Genomic DNA, 25048 nt, shown 5'->3' with positions numbered 1-25048 from the left:
TAATGAGGGGAGGACAGAGGAGCCATTACTACAGGTAATGAGAGGAGGACAGAGGAGCCATTACTACAGGTAATGAGAGGAGGACACAGGAGCCATTACTACAGGTAATGAGAGGAGGACACAGGAGCCATTACTACAGGTAATGAGAGGAGGAAACAGGAGCCATTACTACAGGTAATGAGAGGAGGACACAGGAGCCATTACTACAGGTAATGAGGGGAGGACACAGGAGCCATTACTACAGGTAATGAGAGGAGAACACAGGAGCCATTACTACAAGTAATGAGAGGAGGACAGAGGAGCCATTACTACAGGTAATGAGGGGAGGACACAGGAGCCATTACTACAGGTAATGAGAGGAGGACACAGGAGCCATTACTACAGGTAATGAGGGGAGGACAGAGGAGCCATTACTACAGGTAATGAGGGGAGGACACAGGAGCCATTACTACAGGTAATGAGAGGAGGACACAGGAGCCATTACTACAGGTAATGAGAGGAGGACACAGGAGCCATTACTACAGGTAATGAGAGGAGGACACACAGGAGCCATTACTACAGGTAATGAGGGGAGGACAGAGGAGCCATTACTAGAGGTAATGAGAGGAGGACACAGGAGCCATTACTACAGGTAATTTGGGGAGAACTGAGGAGCCATTACTACAGGTAATGAGAGGAGGACAGAGGAGCCATTACTACAGGTAATAAGGGGAGGACACAGGAGCCATTACTACAGGTAATGAGAGGAGGACACAGGAGCCATTACTACAGTTAATTTGGGGAGAACTGAGGAGCCATTACTACAGGTAATGAGAGGAGGACAGAGGAGCCATTACTACAGGTAATGAGGGGAGGACAGAGAATCCTTTTACAGAAGAAGTTACAGGTCTTTGAGAAAAAGGGTTCGCAGACCGCATATTCGCCGGGCTTCCCGACTTTTACCATTTTGCGAAGCATTTAACTGGGGTTTTTGGCACACGCAGTCGGATTTTGGCGTAATTGCGGCGACTTTCATGTGACACAAATTGGGGGAGTGGCCGTTGGGCAACCTGACTGATTCGGACTAAGCGCGTCGGACTACGCACTTTGGGTATCTCGGCGGGACGGGTAAGTAAATGTGCCCCAATGTGATTTTCTGGATTCATTTTCTCATTTTGTCACTTTGTTGAGCTTCTACCTATTATGTAATTAGAGGCCTCTCTCATCTTACTCAATCCATGGCTGACTAAATACTATTTTCCCCACTGCATAAGAATAGGGCGCTCATTGAGGAATCACAAGATGTTGATACATTGTAACCACTAGAAAGAAATTCATTAACCTTGTCCTCTTGTGCAGAGCTAAGCGCGTCATGATTGCTGTCGTGACATTGACCTGTGCCGCCTCTGTCATCACCACCACCTTAATTTCGTACTTTATAAAACTTCCAATTCGCTACCCGAAATGTGACAGGTCAGTAACACCCCCCCTCCCTCATATCTGATATGACGGATCCTGTGCTTGATGTGTGTTGTCAGCATTTTGGGCTGCTTTTACAGCATTTTATAACACAAGCTCTGTACAGCGCTGCAGAATCTGTGGGCGCTATATAAATAACGGAATTAGTTTTATTATTATTATAATCTCTGTCCGCAGCCAGTGTCGGAAGAATTATTGGGCGGAATATTACGTAAAACCCTACTGCCGATACGGACCTTTCCTTGTCGGGATGATTCTTGCCATTCTTTTAGTCGGGAAGCAAAGTCTTTACTTTAAGAACAGGGTAAGAGATTTCAGATTTCAGTTTTGGGGGGTTGTATTGTGAATTCTGATCTGAAGAGAACGGATTTCTTTATATGCTCTGGATTAGTCTGTGAATTAGTGATGTTGCCTTATGTATTTCCTATAGACACAAGCCGCCTTGGGATGGATCTCTGCCCTGGCCCTCATGCTCACAGTCATATCGCTGGCTTTTGTTTTAGATGACACCCAGAGCTCTTACTCCGTCATGGCCGCACTTTACCAAGGGCTTTACCGCACTCTGTGGGCTGTGGTTCTTGGTTTGATCTTTATTCTGTGCCATGAAGGATACGGAGGTATAGTACTATTATGGCTTTATATTATAGTAACGTATCACTATGGCGCTTTACTATCAAGACAATTATGGATCTGACACCTTCCCTCCGGTACTTCACCCTGTTTGATCGCTTCCTAAGAGCCGGTCACAGAGGAAGAAGTGTCCGGGCTCCTCTCCTCTGCTCGCCCCACTACCTGCATCAGTGACCCCATCCCCTCACATCTGGTACAGTCTCTCCCCAGCAGTCACTTCTCACCTCACTAACATCTTCAACCTCTCTCTCTCTTCTGGTGTCAATGCCTCTTCTTTCAAGCCTGCAGTTCTTACGCCATTACTGAAGAAACCTTCACTGGACCCATCCAATGCTGCTAACCACCAACCAGTCTCTAATCTCCCTTTTATCTCCAAACTCCTGGAACGTCTGGTCTATTCTTGACTAATTTGCTATCACTCTGATAACTCCCTCCTTGACCCTATACAATCAGGTTTCCGTTCTATGCTCTCCACTGAAACTGCTAACTCTCCCACCGCAGCATCTCTTTTTCTGGATCTCTCTCCTCTCATCTTCCTTTCTGTCGGGGTTCCTCAGGGCTCGGTCCTGGGTCCTATTCTTTTCTCCCTCTATACTGCCCCAATCGGACAAACCATTAGCAGATTTGGTTTCCAGTATCATCTCTATGCTGATGATACCCATCTTTATGTCTGCATGTGTCTCTCTGGTGTCTCTAACATCCTGTCATCTTCTTTCATGAAACATTGGGGCTCATTTACTTACCTGGTCCTGTCTCGATCCTGCGGCGTGTTGTCCGACGTGGATTCGGGTTCTGCCAGGATTCACTAAGGTCGTGCGCCCGAAATCCAGTAGGTGTCGCTACTGCGCCGAGGTCCGCTGGAGTTCACCTGCTTCTTCTCGGTGCATGTAAGTGCTTGATCTTGTGACACATTTTGTTTTTTAAATTCCGCGACTTTTCAGAATCTGTCGGGTTCTCCGAAGGCCATGCCCCCCAATATCTGTCACGTGAAAGCCGGCGCTGATGCGCCAAAATCCTGATGGAGTTCGCCGCAAAACGGAAAAATTCGGGAAATCCGATGAATCGCGGCAGACCCGAATCCTCGTCAGACAAGCACCGCGGGATTGCGACAGGACCGGGTAAGTACATGTGCCCCCTTGTCTTTCCACCGTCTACTCACAAACCCAACCCTGACCTCTCCAACTCAATCCGTGGGGGTCACTATTACCCTGAGGCAGCAGGGCCCCTGTCTTGGGGATTTTCAGGACTCTAAAATGCTTATTGTTGCTCTGATTCACTCTCATCTAGACTACTGCAGCTCCCTACTAATTGCTCTTCCACTAACTAAACTCTCTCCTCTCCAATTTATTCTTAATGCAGCAGCCAGACCCATCTTTCAGACCAAACGCTACACGGATGCCTCCAGTTTATGCCAGTCACTGCACTGGCTGCCAGTCTCCTTCTGAAAACAGTTTAAAATAGTCAATCTCATCCAAAAAGCTCTGAATAATGCTGCACCTCTCTATCTCTTCTCTCTCATCTCAGTCTGCACCAATTCTCTGGAATGCCCTACCACAGACTATTAGACTAATACCAAACCTCCAAAGTTTCAAACATGCTCTTAAAACCCATCTATTGGACAGATCTATCACACTCACTAACTGCATGAAATTTCAACTCTCTCCTCCCGTCTATTATCCAGCAAACACCAGATACCAAGCTCCAGGCTTCTCTGCAGTCACATTCACCTTGGACTTTGTATATAAGATGGCGGCTGATGACTGGATCAAGCAGCAGAATTTTTATTTATTAAATTATTTCATACTGTTCCCTTATACAGAACGGCTGGACCATTATACAAGCTCTAATACCTCTTGTGTCACCCCCTTCATCCTTATAGACTGTAAGCTCCTGTGTCAACCCCTAATCCTAATAGACTGTAAGCTCTTGTGTCACCCCCTCATCCTCATAGACTGTAAGCTCCTGTGTCAACCCCTAATCCTAATAAACTGTAAGCTCTTGTGTCACCCCTTCATCCTCATAGACTATAAGCTCCTGTGTCACCCCCTCATCCTAATAGACTATAAGCTCTTGTGTCACCCCCATCTTCATAGACTGTAATATCTTGTGTCACCCCCTCCTCCTCATAGACTGTAAGCTCTTGTGTCACCCCCTCATCCTCATAGACTGTAAGCTCTTGTGTCACCCCCTCATCCTCATAGACTGTAAGCTCTTGTGTCACTCCCTCATCCTCACATACTGTAAGCTTGTGTCAACCCCTCAATCTCATAGACTGCAAGCTCTTGTGTCACCCCCTCATCCTCATAGATTGTAAGCTCGTGTCACCCCCTCATCCTCATAGACTGTAAGCTCATGTGTCACCTCCTCATCCTCATAGACTGTAAGCTCTTGTGTCATCTTTCCTCCTCAGACTGTAAGCTCTTGTGTCACCCCTCATCATCATATACTGTAAGCCCTGGTGTCACCCCATGATCTTCATAGACTGTAAGCTCTTGTGTCAACCCTCATCCCCATAGAACGTAAGCTCTTGTGTCATCCCTCATACTCATAGACTGTAAGCTCTTGTGTCATCCCCTTCATCCTCATAGACTGTAAGCTTTTGTGTCACCCCCCTCATCCTCATAGACTGTAAGCTCTTGCAGTGCCGTCATTTCACATTGCTTGTGCTGTCTATTGCGTCCAGCTGCTTGTACTCATTAGCTGCTAGAGTGATTTTTGACAGTCAGAGAGGTGGCAGGTGGAGCAGGCAGAGGTGGCAGCACAGTAAGGGGACGTCGCAACAGGGCCCTGTGAGGCCAGAACTGCCGATTTCATCTAGCTGCTGTGTGTTGATTAAAAATGCAAAGGTTCTTGATTGGTTGACTCGGTCAGCCACTGCCTCCAAAATGACATCTGACATCCCCAGCCAAGAGTCCGTGGGTTTGTCAGATACAACAATTAGTTGGCATGGCCCAGGAGCAGGTCAACGACCCTCACCTGTCCTCAACCAGCCTCTGTCCTGTTCATTTCCCTCAGCCAGAGATCTACTAGGGGGTCTAGGCTCAGCGCCACTATTCAGCGAGGACGAAGTGTTTGAGGACAGTAAGCAGCTGCTTGGCATTGAAGAGTTGGGGCAGACATCCGCTGCTTTGTGAAGTAGGCAAGAAAGTAGAGTTGTGGAGAGTGGCACGGGAAGTTATGTTGCACTTGCAAGTAGTCAGGCTGTGCATACTGAGACCGTTGAGGAGAGTAGCAGTGACAGGGAAACAAATCGATGATGATGTAGCCGATCGCACTTGGAAGCCCGGTGAAGCAAGGGCTTCATCATCGTTGGGAGAAGAGTGTGTCAGCTTGTGCGTCAGGCTGCAAAGTAGGCAGCAAGTCGTGGGCGTGAGTCAGCAGGGTGGCAGCAGTACAAGGACGGGAGCCAAATGGCCGCGGGGTACAAAACCCGCTTCGCAGGTCCAAGTAAGCAGTGGCATAGGGGCTCCGTGAGGCAGCGGCGTTAGTAGTCACTCAGTGCAGAGTGTTGGCGGTAAAATCACCATCTCGGCGGTGTGGCAATTTTTTGTTAAGACACCAGAGGAGCCGAACGTGTGTATATGTAGAATCTGCGGGAAGAAAGTGAAGCGTGGCCAGGGAGCTAACGTTGGCACCACGGCCCTGCATCAACACATGCAGCGTCACCATCCAATGGCCTGGGAGAAACATGGAAGAGATGTGGGGGTCCATCCTGCCACTGTACCAACAGCACCTAGTGGCACACATGCCATTTCAGCCAGTCAAGGCTCCAGCACCTCTGCTAAAGCGAGCTGTTTGTCTTTGACATCATCTCCCAGTCCAGAAACTCCTGCTCCTCGCTACGCATGGCGCCAGCAGTCGTTGAACGAGGCGATTACAAAGAGACAACTGTATGCGTCCAGCCATCCTAAGGTCAGAAGCAGAGCGTGCTCCTGTCCAAGTTGTTGGTACTGCAGTCCCTCCCTTTCCAAGTCTTGGACTCTGCACCCTTCAAAGAACTAATGGCTTGTGCTGAACCGAGGTAGAGAGTTCTAAGACAAAAATTTTTTTCCAAAAAAAACAGTGCCAGCCCTTCATAAGTATGTAGAACAGAAGGTGGGCCAGTCCTTGAGCTTATCAGTTTCTTCTTAGGTGCACGGCAGTGCGGATGTGTGGAGCTGTAACTATGGTCAGGGCCAGTACATGTCTTTTACAGCCCACCGGGTGAATGCGCTTCTTGCCCAGCCACACCAACAACTTGAACAGGAGATAATGCTTTCTCCTCCACGTTGTCAAACTGCTGCTCCTGCGCCACCTCCACCTCAGCCTCCACAAGTGCTGCTCCATCATACCACATGTGCAGGGCACAGCGATGTCACGCAGTTCTACGCCTGGTTTGCCTGGGCGAACAAAGTCACACAGGGGAGGAACTGCTCCGCGTCATGCAACAAGAAATCAATGTGTAGCTTTCTCCGCGACAACTGCAAATCGGAACCATGGTGACAGACAATGGGAGGAACATGGGGGCAGATTTACTTACCCTTCCTGTCGCGATCCCGCGGTATGTTGTCTGATGAGGATTCGGGACTGCTGCGATTCACTAAGGTAGAACTCGGTCCTGCATCCGTCACTTCCCCGCTGAGGTCCGCCGGAGTTCACCTGCTTCTTCCCGGTGCATGTCTTGCGACACAATTCTAAATGTTACATCCTGCGCGTTGTCCGAATCCGTCAGGTTGTCTGATGGCCGGCCCCACGATTTCTGTCTGGTGCAAGCCGACGCCGATGCACCAAAAATCAGACACTGTGCATGCACTTCAGCCATACTTACAAAGCAAAGCACACCCACCTCGAGTTGCAGCATCAGATTGGCCTCCCCCAACATAGTCTGATATGCGATGTTTCCACCCATTGGAATTCCAGCCTCCATATGTTAGACCGCCTGTATGAACAGAGAAAAGCCATTAATGATTTTTTTACTCCCCTGTGTAACTTTGATGTCAGCCACTGGCAGCTCACGTGTGACACCTGCCGTTTGCTCAGACCCATTGAATTTTTTGATGGAAAATTCAGCAAACTCGGCAAATTGAATTTTGAAACAGTCCTGCTGCTACTAAGAACATACACAATGGTCTAATTAGTAGTTTTACCTGGTTCCTACTGAGAGATTCCCTTGTAGAATATCTGGTGCTGTTACTTTGTCAGTAACAATCTCATTTTGTACGTCCAGAGAGATGTCAGGCAGCCCCCACACAAGATTACAGCGCCCTCTACAGGGCAGATTGTAATAAATGGCTTCCACTTTCTCCCTCCAGGTATAGTGACCACTTTGCTGTCTTTCGATGTATGGGGTTTCCTATCTAAGATAAGCTACGCCGGTTATCTGGTCCATCCTATTATTATCTACTTTTACGCTGGCCTCCAAGAGGAGCTTTTTCACTATCAGGATCTCAACATGGTGAGTGCTCATTAATAATAACCATCAGAATCAACCATGATAAACCAGGGATATTACTCAAAGATCCACACACCATGACCGTGGTAATCTTCTTATCCATTGCCTCCATCCTTCTAAAATCAACTTTTATAATTATGCTAATAATGGGCTTTACCTGCTTCACAAGCTGTAACACTGTGCAGGAGCATTTCCACCTATTGAAGTGTGTGAGATCACAGTAGGCAGAGGGAGGGGAGAGTGCTGAGGGAGTAGGTGTGTGGGGAGACAGTGTAACAGCCCATGAAGCTGTATCACTATGTTCTGACATAAAAAGGACCCCAAAGGTCCTGCAGATGCCAACCTTTTTTGGACTCACTTGAGGATAAAATCACTCAGGGTTTCATATGTATAGATGTGGTATATTCCAACAGTTTTTTTTAGCCTGAAATGAACAACTTTAACCCAAGGATCTCCCATGTTTTCCTTCCATTAGTTGTATCTCTTCATTGGACACTGCGCTTTGACCTTCATCGTTGCTCTACTTTCGACAGTTCTGGTAGAAATACCCTTCCAAAGGTTGATGCAGATTTAGCTTATGGAGAAAACACAATGTATCGGAGGATTATAGTGAGCCATACGTTCATGGATTTATACCTTGGAAGAAACAATGAACAACGAATCCTAAAAGACAACATCCGCCACCCGTCTCTACTATTGTATCACTAATTTTGAAGAACCTCAAGTATTAGGTCGAGAATGTAAAAAAAAAAATTGCACAACAAAAGCAAATTTAACTTCTGGAAAATAATTCATAACTTTTTGGAACAAATATCCAGTTCTCAAGTAAAGAACTTCAACTGTACCCTGATTATAACAGATGATGGCTTTTATTAACAACTGCTGCTGTAGGGGGCGGTCCAGACTACACAGCCAGACTGCTGTTATAGGGGGTGGTCCAGACTACACAGCCAGACTACTGTTATAGGGGAGGGTCCGGACTACACAACCAGACTGCTGTTATTGGGGGAGGTCCAGACTACACAGCCAGACTGCTGTTATAGGGGGAGATCCAGACTACATAGCCAGACTGCTGTTATAGGGGGCGGTCCAGACTACACAGCCAGACTGCTGTTATAGGGGGCAGTTCAGACTAAACAACCAGACTGCTGTTATAGGGGAGGGTCCAGACTATACAGCCAGACTCCTGTTATAGGGGACAGTTCAGACTACACAGACAGACTGCTGTTATAGGGGGCGGTCCAGACTACATAGCCAGACTGCTGTTATAGGGGGCGGTCCAGACTACATAGCCAGACTGCTGTTATAGGGGGCGGTCCAGACTACACAGCCAGACTGCTGTTATAGGGGGTGGTCCAGACTACACAGCCAGACTACTGTTATAGGGGAGGGTCCGGACTACACAGCCAGACTGCTGTTATTGGGGGAGGTCCAGACTACACAGCCAGACTGCTGTTATAGGGGGAGATCCAGACTACATAGCCAGACTGCTGTTATAGGGGGCGGTCCAGACTACACAGCCAGACTGCTGTTATAGGGGGCAGTTCAGACTAAACAACCAGACTGCTGTTATAGGGGAGGGTCCAGACTATACAGCCAGACTCCTGTTATAGGGGACAGTTCAGACTACACAGACAGACTGCTGTTATAGGGGGCGGTCCAGACTACATAGCCAGACTGCTGTTATAGGGGGCGGTCCAGACTACATCGCCAGACTGCTGTAATCGCGAGATGATGTGCCAGATTTGCCTGAGGAGGGCATGATGCAAACTTAAGCTGAAACGCAATCTCAGACTAAGGCCCTTTCAGACAGCCGTTGTTGGAATGTATGTGCAGCCAGAATATGTCCCCATGGACAACTAAGGCACCTGGTGGCATAATGTGCATGGGGAAAAGATAGAACTAAAAGAACAGGCTAAGGCTACATTCACACTAACGTATGCCCGCACGGCCACGGCCAGTGACCCCTCCCCTCTCCATAGAGATCCATTGCGCACGGCCCTTAACACGGGGAATGATAGGACATGAGTGGTATGGAGCAGCATGTGTGCAGTACCGCATCGCTCCGTGAGGCCATTGCCATCTATGGGTGACTTATCTACAGCTGCAAGTTTGCAGCCGTACATACGTCCCCCATTCGGTCATGTGAATAGCGCAACAGTTGGTCTGCCCCCATTGCACTTTTATGTTGATTTACATATCTGTAAACATATGACAATCTCCTCTGCTTCCTCAGTTTGTAATAACTAGGGTATAATTCTGCTCCTATTAACGGATCCTAGACGACACTATTACTGGTGGGGGAGGCATTTTGGACCAGACAGATGCCCTTTAAAGGGAACCTATCACCATATTTTCACAAATACAGCTAGTGACAGGTGCCCATACAGTTTGATTTACTAAATGCCAACCTTTTTTAGCTAAAAATGTTTTCCCTTACATCCGCATCAATCAACTTTATGTTATCATGCCTGGCTTCAGAAGGGGCGTATCCTGCTTGGCTGGCTCCTCCCATCTACCCTTCCCCATGTCCCATGCCTCTTCTCAACATTCAGCACTTACAGGACACCTGCCATCAGGTCCTAGTGACTAACTCTAGTAGAGCATCTCGAGGATTCCATCCAAGTCATTTTAAAATCATATTTGGTTTATTATGTAAATGAGCCCAGGCACATGGAGAGAGAAAGTGATTGCAACCATTTCCCCTCTTCTTGTGTCTGTGTGTAATGTATAGTAAAACATTGCTAGAGCTTGTGCTTTATCTGCTGCCTGTGAGAGCCACAGACATCAGCTATACAAGTACCTGGCATGTTCTGATATAGACATGTGAGAGCCACAGACATCAGATACACAAGTACCTGACATGTTCTGCTATACACATGTGAGAGACATAGACATCAGCCACACAAGTACCTGACATGTTCTGCTATACACATGTGAGAGACACAGACATCAGATACACAAGTACCTGACATGTTCTGCTATACACATGTGTGAGACAGACATCAGCTACACAAGTACCTGACATGTTCTGCTATACACATGTGTGAGACAGACATCAGCTACACAAGTACCTGACATGTCCTGCTATACACATGTGTGAGACACAGACATCAGCTACACAAGTACCTGACATGTTCTGCTATACACATGTGTGAGACACAGACATCAGCTACACAAGTACCTGACATGTTCTGCTATACACATGAGAGAGACACAGACATCAGCTACACAAGTACCTGACATGTTCTGCTATACACATGTGTGAGACAGACATCAGCTACACAAGTAGCTGACATGTCCTGCTATACACATGTGTGAGACAGACATCAGCTACACAAGTACCTGACATGTTCTGCTATACACATGTGTGAGACAGACATCAGCTACACAAGTACCTGACATGTCCTGCTATACACATGTGTGAGACACAGACATCAGCTACACAAGTACCTGACATGTTCTGCTATACACATGAGAGAGACACAGACTTCAGCTACACAAGTACCTGACATGTTCTGCTATACACATGTGTGAGACGTAGACATCAGCTACACAAGTACCTGACATGTTCTGCTATACACATGTGGGAGACACAGACATCAGCTACACAAGTACCTGACATGTTCTGCTACACACATGTGAGAGACACAGACATCAGCTACACAAGTACCTGACATGTTCTGCTATACACATGTGAGAGACAAAGACATCAACTACACTAGTACTTGACATATTCTGCTATACACATGTGAGAGACACAGACATCATCTACACAAGTACCTGCCATGTTCTGCTATACACATGTGTGAGACAAAGACATCAGCTACACAATTACCTGACATGTTCTGCTATACACATGAGAGACACAGACATCAGATACACGAGTACCTGACACGTTCTGCTATAGACATGTGATATACACAGACATCAGATACACAAGTACCTGACATATCCTGCTATACACATGTGAGAGCAACAGACATCAAATACACAAGTACCTGACATGTTCTGATATACACATGTGAGAGCCACAGACATCAGATACACAAGTACCTGACATGTTCTGCTATACACATGTGTGAGACACAGACATAAGCTACACAAGTACCTGACATGTTCTGCTATACACATGTGTGAGACACAGACATAAGCTACACAAGTACCTGACATGTTCTGCTATACATATGTGTGAGACACTGACATAAGCTACACAAGTACCTGACATGTTCTGCTATACATATGTGTGAGACACTGACATCAGCTACACAGTACCTGACATGTTCTGTTTTACACATGTGTGAGACACAGACATCAGCTACACAAGTACCTGACATGTTCTGCTATACACATGTGTGAGACACAGACACCAGCTACACAACTACCTGACATGTTCTGCCATACACATGTGTGAGACACTAACATCAGCTACACAAGTACCTGACATGTTCTGCTATAGACATGTGAGAGAAACAGACATCAGCTACACAAGTACCTGACATGTTCTGCTATACACATGTGTGAGACATAGACATCAGCTGCACAAGTACCTGACATGTTCTGCTATACACATGTGTGAAACGCAGACATCAGCTACACAAGTACCTGACATGTTCTGCTATACACATGTGTGAGATGTAGACATCAGATACACAAGTACCTGACATGTTCTGCTATACACATGTGTGAGACGCAGATATCAGCTACACAAGTACCTGACATGTTCTGCTATACACATGTGAGAGATACAGACATCAGCTACACAAGTACCTGACATGTTCTGCTATACACATGTGAGAGACACAGACATCAGCTACACAACTACCTGACATGTTCTGCTATACACAGGTGTGATGCGGACACCAGCTACACCAGTACCTAACATGTTCTACACAGACATCAGCTGCACAAGTACCTGATATTTTCTGCTATACACATGTGAGAGACAGACATCAGCAACACAAGTACCTGACATGTTCTGCTATACATAGGTGAGAGACACAAACATCAGCTACACAACTACCTGACATGTTCTGCTATACACAGGTGAGAGACACAGACACCAGCCACACAAGTACCTGACATATTCTGCTATACACAGGTGAGAGACACAAACATCAGCTACACAACTACCTGACATGTTCTGCTATACACAGGTGAAAGACAGAGACATCAGCTACACAGCTATCTGACATGTTCTGCTATACACAGGTGAGAGACACAGACACCAGCTACACAACTACCTGACATGTTCTGCTATACACATGTGTGAGACACAGACACCAGCTACACAACTACCTGACATGTTCTGCTATACACAGGTGAGAGACACAGACATCAGCTACACAAGTAGCTGACACGCTTTCTTCTCCTATATATAAAAATATATTTCGTTTTGGGGGTTAATTGGCCCAACAGGATTATCTTTAATGTCATGTGAGCAGGGTGATGTCATCTAAGGTCCTGTTACATTTGCAACGTCTGCACTATGTATGTCTCTGAGCACACGGAATCACAGCTGCCTCCATGGAGGATGGGGAGGTGTAGAAGTCCAAGGAGGCTGTTGTGATTTCATGTGATCAAATACATACATGGGGGCAATAGTGTAACAGAGCTCTCGCTCAATGTTCCATAGAGCAGCCTGTCCTAGCAGTGAGACCTGTCAATAAGGAGAAAGGAGGCAGAACAATGCAAGTAACATTTAATATGCAGGATTCACATAGTGTAATTGGACTCACATCAGGTGAGTTGCGTATAAGTTTACATGGGAAAAGGGCAATTCTTTTTAATCATAGTTTTGAATGAAGTATTTATTTTGGGTGGGTTATTTAAAACGGCAGGTTTCCTTTAAATATCATATTGCCTGTGAACTGAAGTTAAAATAACATATTTAAAGGTTTTTCTGGACCAGAACATGTATATGGATTTGGGATTGACTTTTGCCGTCCCTCTGGAATAAGAGTCTCTGGTCCAACATTGAACAGTAGTATCTGCTCTGTCCCTGATGCAGCTTCCCACAATGATACAGCCCATGAAATCTGTATTTTCTCCACCATTTCAAGGTATAATGTCCTTTTTTAATGACACATTTAGTATCAATTACTCAGAATGGCTAATAAAGTGCACATCCAGGGTCTGCTTCTCTGTATCCATAGCAAAACTACAGCCGCTCCAAAGTGTCTCCAGAAAGCACTTACACTAAATCTACAGCGATAAAGTACTGCTCAGGCAGCAAGGAGAACACTTTACTCCCCGAAAATTAGTGATAAGAGGGAGAATGTAAATTCTGGGGAAGGAGAAGCAACAAAATATAACAAAATGTAACGTAATAAAGCTGTAACAGAACAGCCATTACAACCGCAAATAACTGTGCCAAAAATAATTGTAAAGAATGTTAAAGTGACACTCAACCCAGGATACTTAAAGGGGTTGTCCAGTGATAACAAGTTAGGCCCTATCCATAGGATACAGCCTTACTTGCTGATCAGTAGGGGTCTCAATGATGGGGCTCCCACAGGAAAAGGCACTGCCGCACTCGTCACCACACTCATCGATCTCCATAGAAATTAGTGGTATAACAGACCCCCGTTCATGTGATCCGTGGGGGTTTCATCACCGAGACCCCATGATCAGTAATTGCCGGACAACCCCTTTAATTTGATTATGTATTAGAGGGATTTCTGAAAACATCATTGGGGGCTGGCGTATGGGTGCAAAGGGAAAAAAAAGATTAGCAATTCTGTATTGGTCCAGTTCTTTTGGTCTTCAGCCCCTCTGACCAGCCAGAAGTGCAGGTTGGGAACAGGGAACCTGCTTCTGCCAATCATTGGCCTTCTCAGATAGCTTAGTTGTTTTTCTGTGGTCCAGGACAGGAAGTGATGTCCAAGGAGGTCATTAATGTTAGCGTGGGTTTCCTCCGGGTCCTCCGGTTTCCTCCCACACTCCAAAACATACTGGTAGGTTGATAAGATTATGAGCCCCATTGGGGACAGCGACCGATTTGGCAATCTCTGTGCAGCGCTGCGTAATCTGTGTCCACTATATAAATAAAGAATTATTATTATTATCAATGGCCAAAGTGGGTCCCCTCAGGTGGTGTGAAAGGCATTCCTAAAAATAGAGTTTATTGGAAGTTCTAGCCATGGGGATTTGACATGTTGGTCTGAGGTAGCGAATTCCAGAGAGCTGGTACAGCACAAGAGAAGTCCAGGAGATGGGATTAGGATATTTGGATTGCAGAACAGCTTCGCCAACTTTTGGTTCTAACATAAAGACACACATATCCTAAGTGCAGCAACATGAGGAGAAAATTAGTTGAAGGTGTAATTAAAGTTTTATTGAGTGGATAAAATAGTAAAGCAACGCGTTTCAGCACCGAATTGGCCAAAAAGGCACAAACACTATATATGCAAAGGACAAAACAAAAGCATAAACAAAACAAACTCATAGTTAGTTGTTACTAGCTGAATAAATACATCGATAAATACATGATGCATATAGTGGTGAGAATACATAAATGGACAAATGTATAATAACAAAAAAAAATAAAATAATTTAAAAAAAATTATATATATATGTATATATATATATATACACACACACACACAAACACATATATATATATATATATATATATATATATATATATATATATATATATATATATAAGGATAGGCAGCTTGTGTATAAATATCAATATTCTTGCCATACAATAAAATAAGAAATATCATAATATGTAATAATAATAAGTGGATGATGTCCGGCAGCAAACTTGTCCAAATACATAAAGTACAGACATGAATGTAAAATATATGCAGTATAGATCGATGGTAATGAAGAAGTTAGTGGAGAAAGAAGCAGAAAGGGAAATTGATTCGCTGGAAAAAAAAATGTTATTGTCTATTGAATAAATGCAGTGATGAATTAATGAGATGAAGAAATACTCGAGTATAAGCCGATCCGAATATAACCCTAGGCCCCAAATTTTACCACATAAAAACTGTGAAAACCTATTGACTCGAGGATAAGCCTGGGGTGGAAAATGCATTGGTCACAGCCTCCCCCCAGTACATAGCTATTCAGCCCCCTGCCTCAAGTATATCGCCAGCCAGCCCGCCCCAGTATACAACCTGCCCCCTGTATATAGCCAGCCAGCTAAACCCACTGTATAGTCAACCCCTGTACCAGCCAACCTGTCCCCTGTATAAAGCCAGCCAGTCCCCTATATATAGTCAGAAAGTCCCCAGTATATAGCCAGCCAGTCCCCAGTATATAGCCAGCCGGCCCCCAGTATACATCAAGCCAGTCCCCTTTATATATCAAGCCATTCCCCTCTATATAGCCAGACAGATGATGTATATAGCTGGCCCCCAGTATATAGCTAGCTAGCCTTCTGTATATAGCAAGCTAGTCCCCTTTACATAGTCAGCCAGTCCCCTCTATATAGCCAGTCAGCTGATGTATATAGCCTGCACCAGTATATAGCCAACCAGACCCCAGTAGATAGTCAGCCAGGCCCCTGTATATAGCCAGCCAGCCCTCTGCCCAGCACATAAAAATAAACTCTGTACTCACCTTTCCGATGCATCCATAGGCCACCCCCCCCCCCCCCCAGCCCCACAAGTCCACTACTTGAACGTCAACCTTTTGCCAATGTCATAGTCTGTGCACCGCTATCGTGCATGGACCTGTCACTATGGAGGGCTGGGATCAAGAAGAGGACCTGTGGGGGGGATGTCTGAAAGGGGAGTAAAGAGTTTATTTTTTTATATACCCGAGTATAAGCCATGTGGTGCCTTTTCAGCACAAAAATGGAAATGCTGGACTTATACTCGAGTATATATGGTAAGTAAATGGATAGAAAAAATGTCATCTGACCTACAATGAAAAGTCCTGTCTATATTAGATGCTAAAAATGTATTATTGGTGAGGTTGCAGGTAGGTAAATAACAAATGAATGCATGGTGTTATCTGGTGTGGAGGCAGAAATAAAAGTTTCATCGGCTACATCTGTAGAAAAGATATATAGGCCATGAGAGGGGAACCAGTAATAAACCAGTGGTGGGAATCAACTGCAGTGGTGAGCAGCGCATTAAGAACTTACCACATCTCAGGAATGGAGTAGTGTGTGTGGTGCCACTGTATATGCGCCTCAGTAAGGCAGTCACTAGTAAATAGCACTCATGTGCGTCCTCCTCCTATCCCCTAGGACAGCGCCACACACTACACACATGCACCTATATAAGACTTGCCTTACTTACTGCACATACACACACACTGGGGCACATGCTACTCCATCCCTGAGATGTGGTAAGGTCCCAATACCCTACTTACTACTGCAATTGATGCCCATCACTGGTTTACTTTCTATCCATTTACTTATTTATTTCTTCATCTCATTAATTCATCACTGCATTTATTTGATAGACAATGAACTTTTTCTCCAGCAAATACATTTCCCTTTCTGCTGGTTTCTCCACTAAAAACATCATTACCATCAAGTTTTACTTTGTATAGTTTACATTCATGTATGCACCTTGATATATTTGGACATTACATGCTGCCGGATATCATCCTCTTATTATTATAATTAGTGGATTATAATACAGGCAGTTTGAGCAGCAGCCCCGGGGCCCAAGCCTTCTAGGGGGCTTATAGTCATCCAAACCACCCACCAAATTTGATACCAAAAAGGACCTTCACCCATAAAATCCTTGTACATCTGTTCCAGCTCTCAATACATATGTACAATGAGAGTGCCCGAGACACAGCCAGCCGCCGGAATGAGAGTGCCCAAGACACAGACAGCCGCCGGAAAGAGCGTGCCCGAGACACAGCCAGCCGCCGGAATGAGAGTGCCGGAGACACAGCCAGCCGCCGGAAAGAGTGCCGGAGACACAGCCAGCCGCCGGAAAGAGAGTGGCGAGACACAGCCAGCCGCCGGAATGAGAGTGCCTGAGACACAGCCAGCCGCCGGAAAGAGAGTGGCCGAGACACAGACAGCCGCTGGAATGAGAGTGCCCGAGATACAGCCAGCCGCCGGAATGAGAGTGCCGGAGACACAGCCAGCCGCCGGAAAGAGAGTGGCCGAGACACAGCCAGCCGCCGGAATGAGAGTGCCGGAGACACAGCCAGCCGCCAGAAAGAGAGTGGCCGAGACACAGCCAGCCGCCGGAATGAGAGTGCCCGAGACATAGCCAGCCGCCGGAAAGAGAGTGGCCGAGACATAGCCAGCCGCCAGAATGAGAGTGCCCTAGACACAGCCAGCCGCCGGAAAGAGAGTGCCGGAGACACAGCCAGCCGCCGGAAAGAGAGTGCCAGAGACACAGCCAGCCGCCAGAATGAGAGTGCCCAAGACACAGCCAGCCTCCAGAATGAGAGTGGCCGAGACACAGCCAGCCGCCGGAATGAGAGTGCCCGAGACACAGCCAGCCGCCAGAATGAGAGTGCCCTAGACACAGCCAGCCGCCGGAATGAGAGTGCCCGAGACACAGCCAGCCGCCAGAATGAGAGTGCCCTAGACACAGCCAGCCGCCGGAAAGAGAGTTCCGGAGATACAGCTAGCTGCCGGAAAGAGAGTGGCCGAGACACAGACAGCCAGCGGAATGAGAGTGGCCGAGACACAGCCAGCCGCTGGAAAGAGAGTGCCGGAGACACAGCCAGCTGCTGGAAAGAGAGTGGCCGAGACACAGACAGCCGCCGGAATGAGAGTGCCCGAGACACAGACAGCTGCCGGAAAAAGAGTGCCGGAGACACAGCCAGCTTCTGGAAAGAGAGTGCCGGAGACACAGCCAGCCGCTGGAATGAGAGTGCTCGAGACACAGACAGCCGCCGGAAAGAGAGTTCCGGGAGACACAGCCAGCTGCCGGAATGAGAGTGCCCTAGACACAGACAGCCGCCGAAAAGAGAGTGCCGGAGACACAGCCAGCAGCTGGAAAGAGAGTGCCGGAGACACAGCCAGCCGCTGGAATGAGAGTGCCCGAGAAACAGCCAGCCTCCGGAATCAGAGTGCCCGAGGCACAGCCAGCCGCTGGAAAGAGAGTGTCTGAGACAGACAGCTGCTGGAAAGAGAGCGCCCGAGACACAGACAGCCGCCGGAAAGAGAGTGGCCAAGACACGGACAGCCTCCGGAAAGAGAGTGGCCGAGACACGGACAGTCGCCTGAATGAGAGTGTTCAAAACACAGTCACTGAAAGAGACTGCCAGAGACAGACAGTGTCAGTGACAGAGACAGTCTATAGATACATATTCTTGTTAACCCAATCTATTTTGTTATAGCTAAGAGCAGTTATTTACTATCCCGGGCAATGCCAGGAGCTACAGCTAGTATATATGTTTGTATATATAATACAATATACATGTATCCATTTATGTATTCTCACCACTATATGCATTATGTATTTATTGATTCATTCATTTATTTATTCAACTAGTAACAACTAACTAGGAGTCTGTCCTGTTTTTGGTCGTTGTGCTTTTTTGACCTAATGAAGACAATTTGATGTTGAAACGTATATTCTTAGTATTTAATCAAAGCAATAAAACTTATTTATAACCCCTTAAGGACGCAGGGTATTTTCGCTCAATTCTCGCTTTCCATCTTCAAAAATCCATAACTTTTTCATTTTTCCGTGTACAGAGCTGTGTGAGGGCTTATTTTGTGCGTAACAAATTTTACTTTCCGGTGATGTTATTTATTATAACATGGCGTGTACTGGGAAGCAGGAAGAAAATTCCAAATGTGGAAAAACTGAAAAAAAAACGCATGTGCGTCACGTTCTTGTGGGCTGTTTTTACGGCTTTCACTCTGCGCTCAAAAATAACACCTCAGCTTTATTCTTTGGTTCAGTACGATCGCGTTGATACCAAATTTATACAGGTTTCATGGCGTTTTCATACATTTTCAAAAATTAAACCGAATGTGTACAAAAAAGAAAAAAAAATGTTGCCTTCTTCTGGCGCTAATAACTTTTTCATACTTCGGTGCACGGGGCTGGGGGAGGGGCAATTTTTTGTAAAATGAGCCGACATTTTCATTGCTGCCATTTTGAGGACTGTGCGACGTTTTGATAATTTTTTATTACATTTTTTATGTCATGTAAAAAGGTATAAAAGTCGTATTTTGGACATTTGGTCGCCATTTCCCGTCTCGGAGGTCACCGCCGGTTATAACCGTTTTTATATTTTGATAGATACCTAATGTGTCTGAGATTTTTACTATTTATTATGTTTTATATCAGTTCTATGAAAAGGGGGGTGATTTGAACTTTTAATATTTTATACATTTTTTTACATTTTTTTTTTCACTATTTCTTAGACCCTCTAGGGTACATTAACCCCAGATGGTCATATCGTTCCTGCCATAAACTGCAATACAACTGTATTGCAGTATATGGCATTTCTGCACACTATACGTTACAATGAGCCACAGGCAGCGGCGCCAGCTTTCATACAACGGAAATGGGCCGGGGGGGCATGCCTTCAGATGAACCATCTGAAGACTGAGCACGACTTTTAACTTTCAAATTGTGTCGCAACACAAAGCACAAAGCACATGCACCAGGAAGAAGAAGGTGAACTCCGGGGACCGAAGCGGGGAAGCGACACATGCAGGATATCGGACAAATGGGGGCAGATTTACTTACCCGGTCCATTCGTGTTCTCTGCGCTGGATTCGGGCCCGGACGGGATTTATTAAGGCAGTTCCTCCGACGTCCAGCAGGTGGCGCTGCTGCGCTGAAAAGCATCGGAACACGCTCAAGTTCACCGGCCTATTCCTAGTGAAGGTAAGTGCAAGCTCTGCGACACATTTTTTGTTTTAAATGCGGCGGTTTTTCCGAATCCGTCGGGTTTTCGTTCGGCCATGCCTCACAATTTCCATTGCGTGCATGTCAGCGCCGATGTTCCACAATCCGATCACGTGCGCCAAAATCCCGGGGCAATTCAGGGGAAATCGGCGCAAATCGGAAATATTCGGGTAACACGTCGGGAAACCGCGAATCAGGCCCTTAGTAAATGACCCCCATGATCTCAGTGAATCGCGGCACAGGGCATTATACACGGACAATGTACTTTCATGAACTCTGTGGGAGGGGGTAAGTAAATGAGCCCCTATGGGACCGCACAGAAAAACTGATGAACCATCTTCTTTTTTTTTAATGATGAGGCTGAAAAACCAGGTGTAATGTTTTCAAAACAATGTAAAGCCTTTAGGTTTTTTCGCGCAACCGGAGACAGGACATAAGAAAAACGGAGACAGAACATAAGAAAAACGGAGACACAACGCAAAGCTGAGCAGCAATGCCAATGTGAGAGAGCCCTTCAGGCGCCTGGCTCAGTAGTCTCTCTATTTTTTTTCACTTTATAGGGGAGCCATCATATCAATGACAGGTAGACTGATTGCCTAAATGAGTATTAACATCCACTGTGCCCAGATCATTAGCATAATTATGAAAGTTGATTTTAGAAGGAAGGAGGCCATGGATAACAAATACAAGAAGATACCACAGTCCCGGTGCCTGGATCTATGAGTAATGTCCCTGGTTTATCAAAATAGACTTTAATAGTAGATTTCCTTTTACCTTTTAAAATTAAATGACCATATATTAATAATGCAGAATAAATCAAAATGAATTATAACAACTTTTTACATACCTCTTCATGTGTCTCGGGTTCTGGCTGCTTCTGGATTTTCTTTGTGGGATGAAAACAGAGAGGATAAGTAGAACAGGCAGCTGCTCCCTCTCTGTGTACAGGTTACGAGTGGTATTGCAGCTCTACTCTATTCACTACTGGAGCTGCAGCAGATAGGTGTGGGGATCCACATTCCTAGCATAAATTAAAAAAATCTAATAAAAAACTTTTTCTCAAAGATTCCTTCCTGGACTATAAGACATAAAACTTGAATGTACTATATTACTAAATAATAATAATAAAATGCTGAAAGGTCATTCGCTCCTCTTCTCCTGCCGGCACTATCAGTATGTGATCTTCAGACTGGTCAAATATCAGCGCGAGGCTCCTCTGCAGGGAATGGTGGATGTCAGACCTACTTACCTGCGATATCACTGATATTACACTGACCTTTTTTTGAGAAAGGTAATAATTACAGTTTAGCGCTAAAATCTTCTCAAACACCGAAGAAATTGTATGAAATGTAAACAGAATATCGGAAACATTGTAACCTTTCTATGGACAGAACATTAGTCATTGTTCTCCGCTGTAATATCACAGACGCCAATGTTATTATTGTTACGGCTTTTTGCACCTTCTTTACGTTGAGGCTCGAGGAGGATTTATTTCTGTGTCTGGATATTATGTTTCATTTGTCAAATAAGAATCTTCAATAATATGAATGTATCTGTGAGGCTCAGTAGCAGAAATTGATCTTACGCTTATAGCGCTGGATACATGGATCTCTTAGTAACCAATGTGTATGTATGGACCCAAACTAAACATATTACAGGAAGTCCCCATGTTACATACAAGAAAGGTTCTATAGGTTTGTTCTTAAAAGAAATCTACCACCCAGGGGTATAACTAGGGTGAGCTTCATAGAAGACTTCTGAATTGGGCCCCCAATATACATATAAACACACATATACACATATAAAGCATACACCCAATACACATCAAATACCCCAGATGCTGCTTTCACTGTAGTTATGCCCATGCTGCCATCTATCAAATCCATCCTGATAAACCAGGGACATTACCCATAGATCATAGGACTGTGGTATCTGCTTATATTTGTTATCCATGGCCTCCTTCCTTCTAAAACCAACTTTTATACTTATGCTAATGAGTCAGAAAGGCTCAGTGATTGTTAACAGAGCCCCTCAGTGCTGTGGCTTCACAGTCTGTTACACTGTCTCCCCTCCCTCCTTCAGCACTTCTCCCTCCTTCTGCCTACTGTTATCTCATACAGCGGGAGGGGTAAGTGCTTCTGAACAGTGTAACAGCCTGTAAAGCTACAGCCTGGAGGATCTCTGAATCTCTTTAGCATAATTTTTAAAGTTGATGTTAGAAGGAAGGAGGCCATGGATAACACATATAAGCAGATACCACAGTCCTGGTGCCTGGATCTATGAGTAATGTCCCTGGTTTATCAGGATGGATTCTGATGGGAGATTTCCTTTAAGGTCGGACCTAGTATAGTTTGTAAGTGTAACTCCGGATAATTATTTTTTGTCCCCGTGACTAAAGAATTTTCAAAAAGAAATAACAATAAATCTTCATTGAAACCAACTCTGATGACGCTAAAGATGATCAGTGCAGCCTGGAGCTAAAGTTCAGTAAATTCCCGGCATCCGGTGGGCATCACCAGGGGTCGCGGTGGTGGTTTAGAATTAGGGGTCGTCTGAAGTTGTGTGTTCTTAAACCTGGAACTTTTACATATAGGCAACTTGATATACAAGGAGAATTGTTACATCACTAATACACTGGAACAGGAAACAGACTATACACGTGTTACTCACCACAGACATCACACTCTCATTTTTATTACTATGTTAAAGAGAACCTGTCGCCACACTAAACTACTACCATTTCTAGAATTAAACTATCTTGTCCTTTCTAGAATTCCCTTGTTTATATGAAATCACCTCTGTTAACCTATAAAAGACATCTCCTGTAAAGTAATGTAACAATGAGCAGAGAAGAGTCATATTTTACCTGAGATGAGTCAAGTTTAGCGGGTGCAGGGCTGATTTCACTTTAGACGACACTATGTTCCATCTATTGGGGCGCATTTACTTACATTCCCCCTGGAGTTCACCGAATGTGCATTTTCCGACTATAATGCACTGTGCGGCGATTCACTAAGATCGTGCGCCCGATATCCTGCATGTGTCGCTTCCTCGCACAGGTCCGCCGGAGTTCACCTTCTTCCTGGTGCATATAAGTGCTTGGGCTTGCAACACAATTTGAAACTTAAATCCTGCGAATCAGTCGGATCGTCCGACGGCACCGCCCCACGATTTGTGTCTCATGGAAGCAGCGCAATTTTGCCAAAAAAAAGATCGCGCGACACAATCCCAGCGCAAACGCCTGTTAAATACCTGTCCAAGCCATGCAATCCCCGAAAGTGGCGAACAGTCCGATGAAAGTGCAGCGTGGACCCTTAGTAAATGAGCCCCATTGTGTTTCTGGTGTCATGTTAAAGATAAGAATCTCATCTTTTAGATCAAATCAGGTTTGTGGTTCTGTGATCTACAGAACTGGGAGATACAGAAATAGTCAAGAATTAGAGCTGCAGACAAAGGCCACATTTATTAGTGCTTATACGCCTGAAATGTGCACCCTTTTTCCCCTCGTAATGCCAACTCGTCTGTAAGTGGGGGTGGACGGGGAAACGGACGGTGGCACAGTGGGCAAGCACTTGGCGTTCCTGTGCACCGCCCGGTCAGATCTGACGTAAAAGTGCCACGCCGCTGCAGTGCGTCAGAATTGCCCACTGGGATTTATCAGGAAGCCGGAGATCCAGTGGGCACAATCATTTGCTGGCACGCTTATTGCCAACGTGTGATAAATGTGCCCCAATTTGCATAATTTTTAGCATTTTTTTTTTTGTAGCAAAAACCAGGGCATAAAAAAGCTAAAATAAAAGCAGATCCTGCCAGAGGGGACACACACCAGTAGGTCAGTACTTGGTTTACAATCCTTCATCCTGGTGGTAGATGCCCTTTAATTGCTGTTTTAATTAGGCAACGGTCACACGTTCCACTAGGCGTCTGTTCATAACGCAACGTTAGTGGTCGCCGGCCCAAACGCACTTGCGTTTCCAGGTAAACGCATGCGATTGATAAGCCGATCGCATGCGCTTCCCTGGAAACACATGTGCGCTCGGGCCGAGGACCTCCCCTGTACGCTAGCGTTGCTTTATGAATGGACGCCTAGCGGTACGTGTGACCACGGCCTTACTCAGGGTTTATGACCCCTTGTATGACTCTTTATATGCTGATATCTTGCCGTGCAGGCATCTGACTTCCACGCACGCATGCATACTAATCATGGGGATAACCATATTAATATTTTGGGAGTTATTCCATTGCGCTCGGTTGCTGTGAAGCTTATTATGGAAAGGTATGTGGCCGAAATGTTCCTTTGATGTGTAGAGCAAGAGGGGTCTTTATAGCTGTCACCTAAGGCCGCGGTCACATGTGCTGCTAGAGTTGGGTTCAAAGCGAAACGCTATCGCATGGGGGGTGGGGGCAGGCCTCGGCCCGATCACATATGTGTCTCCAGGGAAACGCATGCGATTGTTAAAGGGAACCTGTCAGCAGAAATTGATGTAATAAACCACTACCAGTACTACCAGAAGCTGAACTCCTTCTAGATCATGTCTATTTCATGTCTATTTCAATGAAGCGAGATGTAAATCGGTTGTATAAAGTCATGGAGGCAGAGAGTTTAGCTACGGAAGTCAAGCTCTCCTCACGTCAGAATGCCCCATTCACTGCAATTGATGGTCCTACATTCAGACACATCACTAAGCAAATCTTCATTCTGAGGTGAGGAGAGCTTGACTTC

The 25048-nt window shown here is 45.6% G+C and overlaps 1 protein-coding gene across 2 annotated transcripts in view; it reads left to right on the top strand.

Moving 5' to 3' along the window:
• The window catches only part of LOC140116933 (O-acyltransferase like protein-like), a 103468-nt gene extending 95162 nt beyond the window's left edge, over positions 1 to 8306 (top strand). The window contains exons 11-15 of one of the 2 annotated variants that reach the window (XM_072133366.1): positions 1339 to 1452; positions 1636 to 1762; positions 1889 to 2075; positions 7380 to 7522; positions 7995 to 8306. In XM_072133366.1, the coding sequence (XP_071989467.1) occupies positions 1339 to 1452; positions 1636 to 1762; positions 1889 to 2075; positions 7380 to 7522; positions 7995 to 8093 (670 nt within the window). In that variant the 3' untranslated portion in view covers positions 8094 to 8306. The remainder of the gene's footprint in view (positions 1 to 1338; positions 1453 to 1635; positions 1763 to 1888; positions 2076 to 7379; positions 7523 to 7994) is intronic. The other variant, XM_072133374.1, reaches the window with a different exon arrangement.
• Positions 8307 to 25048: the final 16742 nt, after the last annotated feature.

This window comes from Engystomops pustulosus, chromosome 1, assembly GCF_040894005.1.
Source record: "Engystomops pustulosus chromosome 1, aEngPut4.maternal, whole genome shotgun sequence".
NCBI lineage: Eukaryota > Metazoa > Chordata > Amphibia > Anura > Leptodactylidae > Engystomops > Engystomops pustulosus.
The sequence above is the reverse complement of the archived record's forward strand: the minus strand, read 5'-3'. Positions and strand labels throughout refer to the sequence as shown.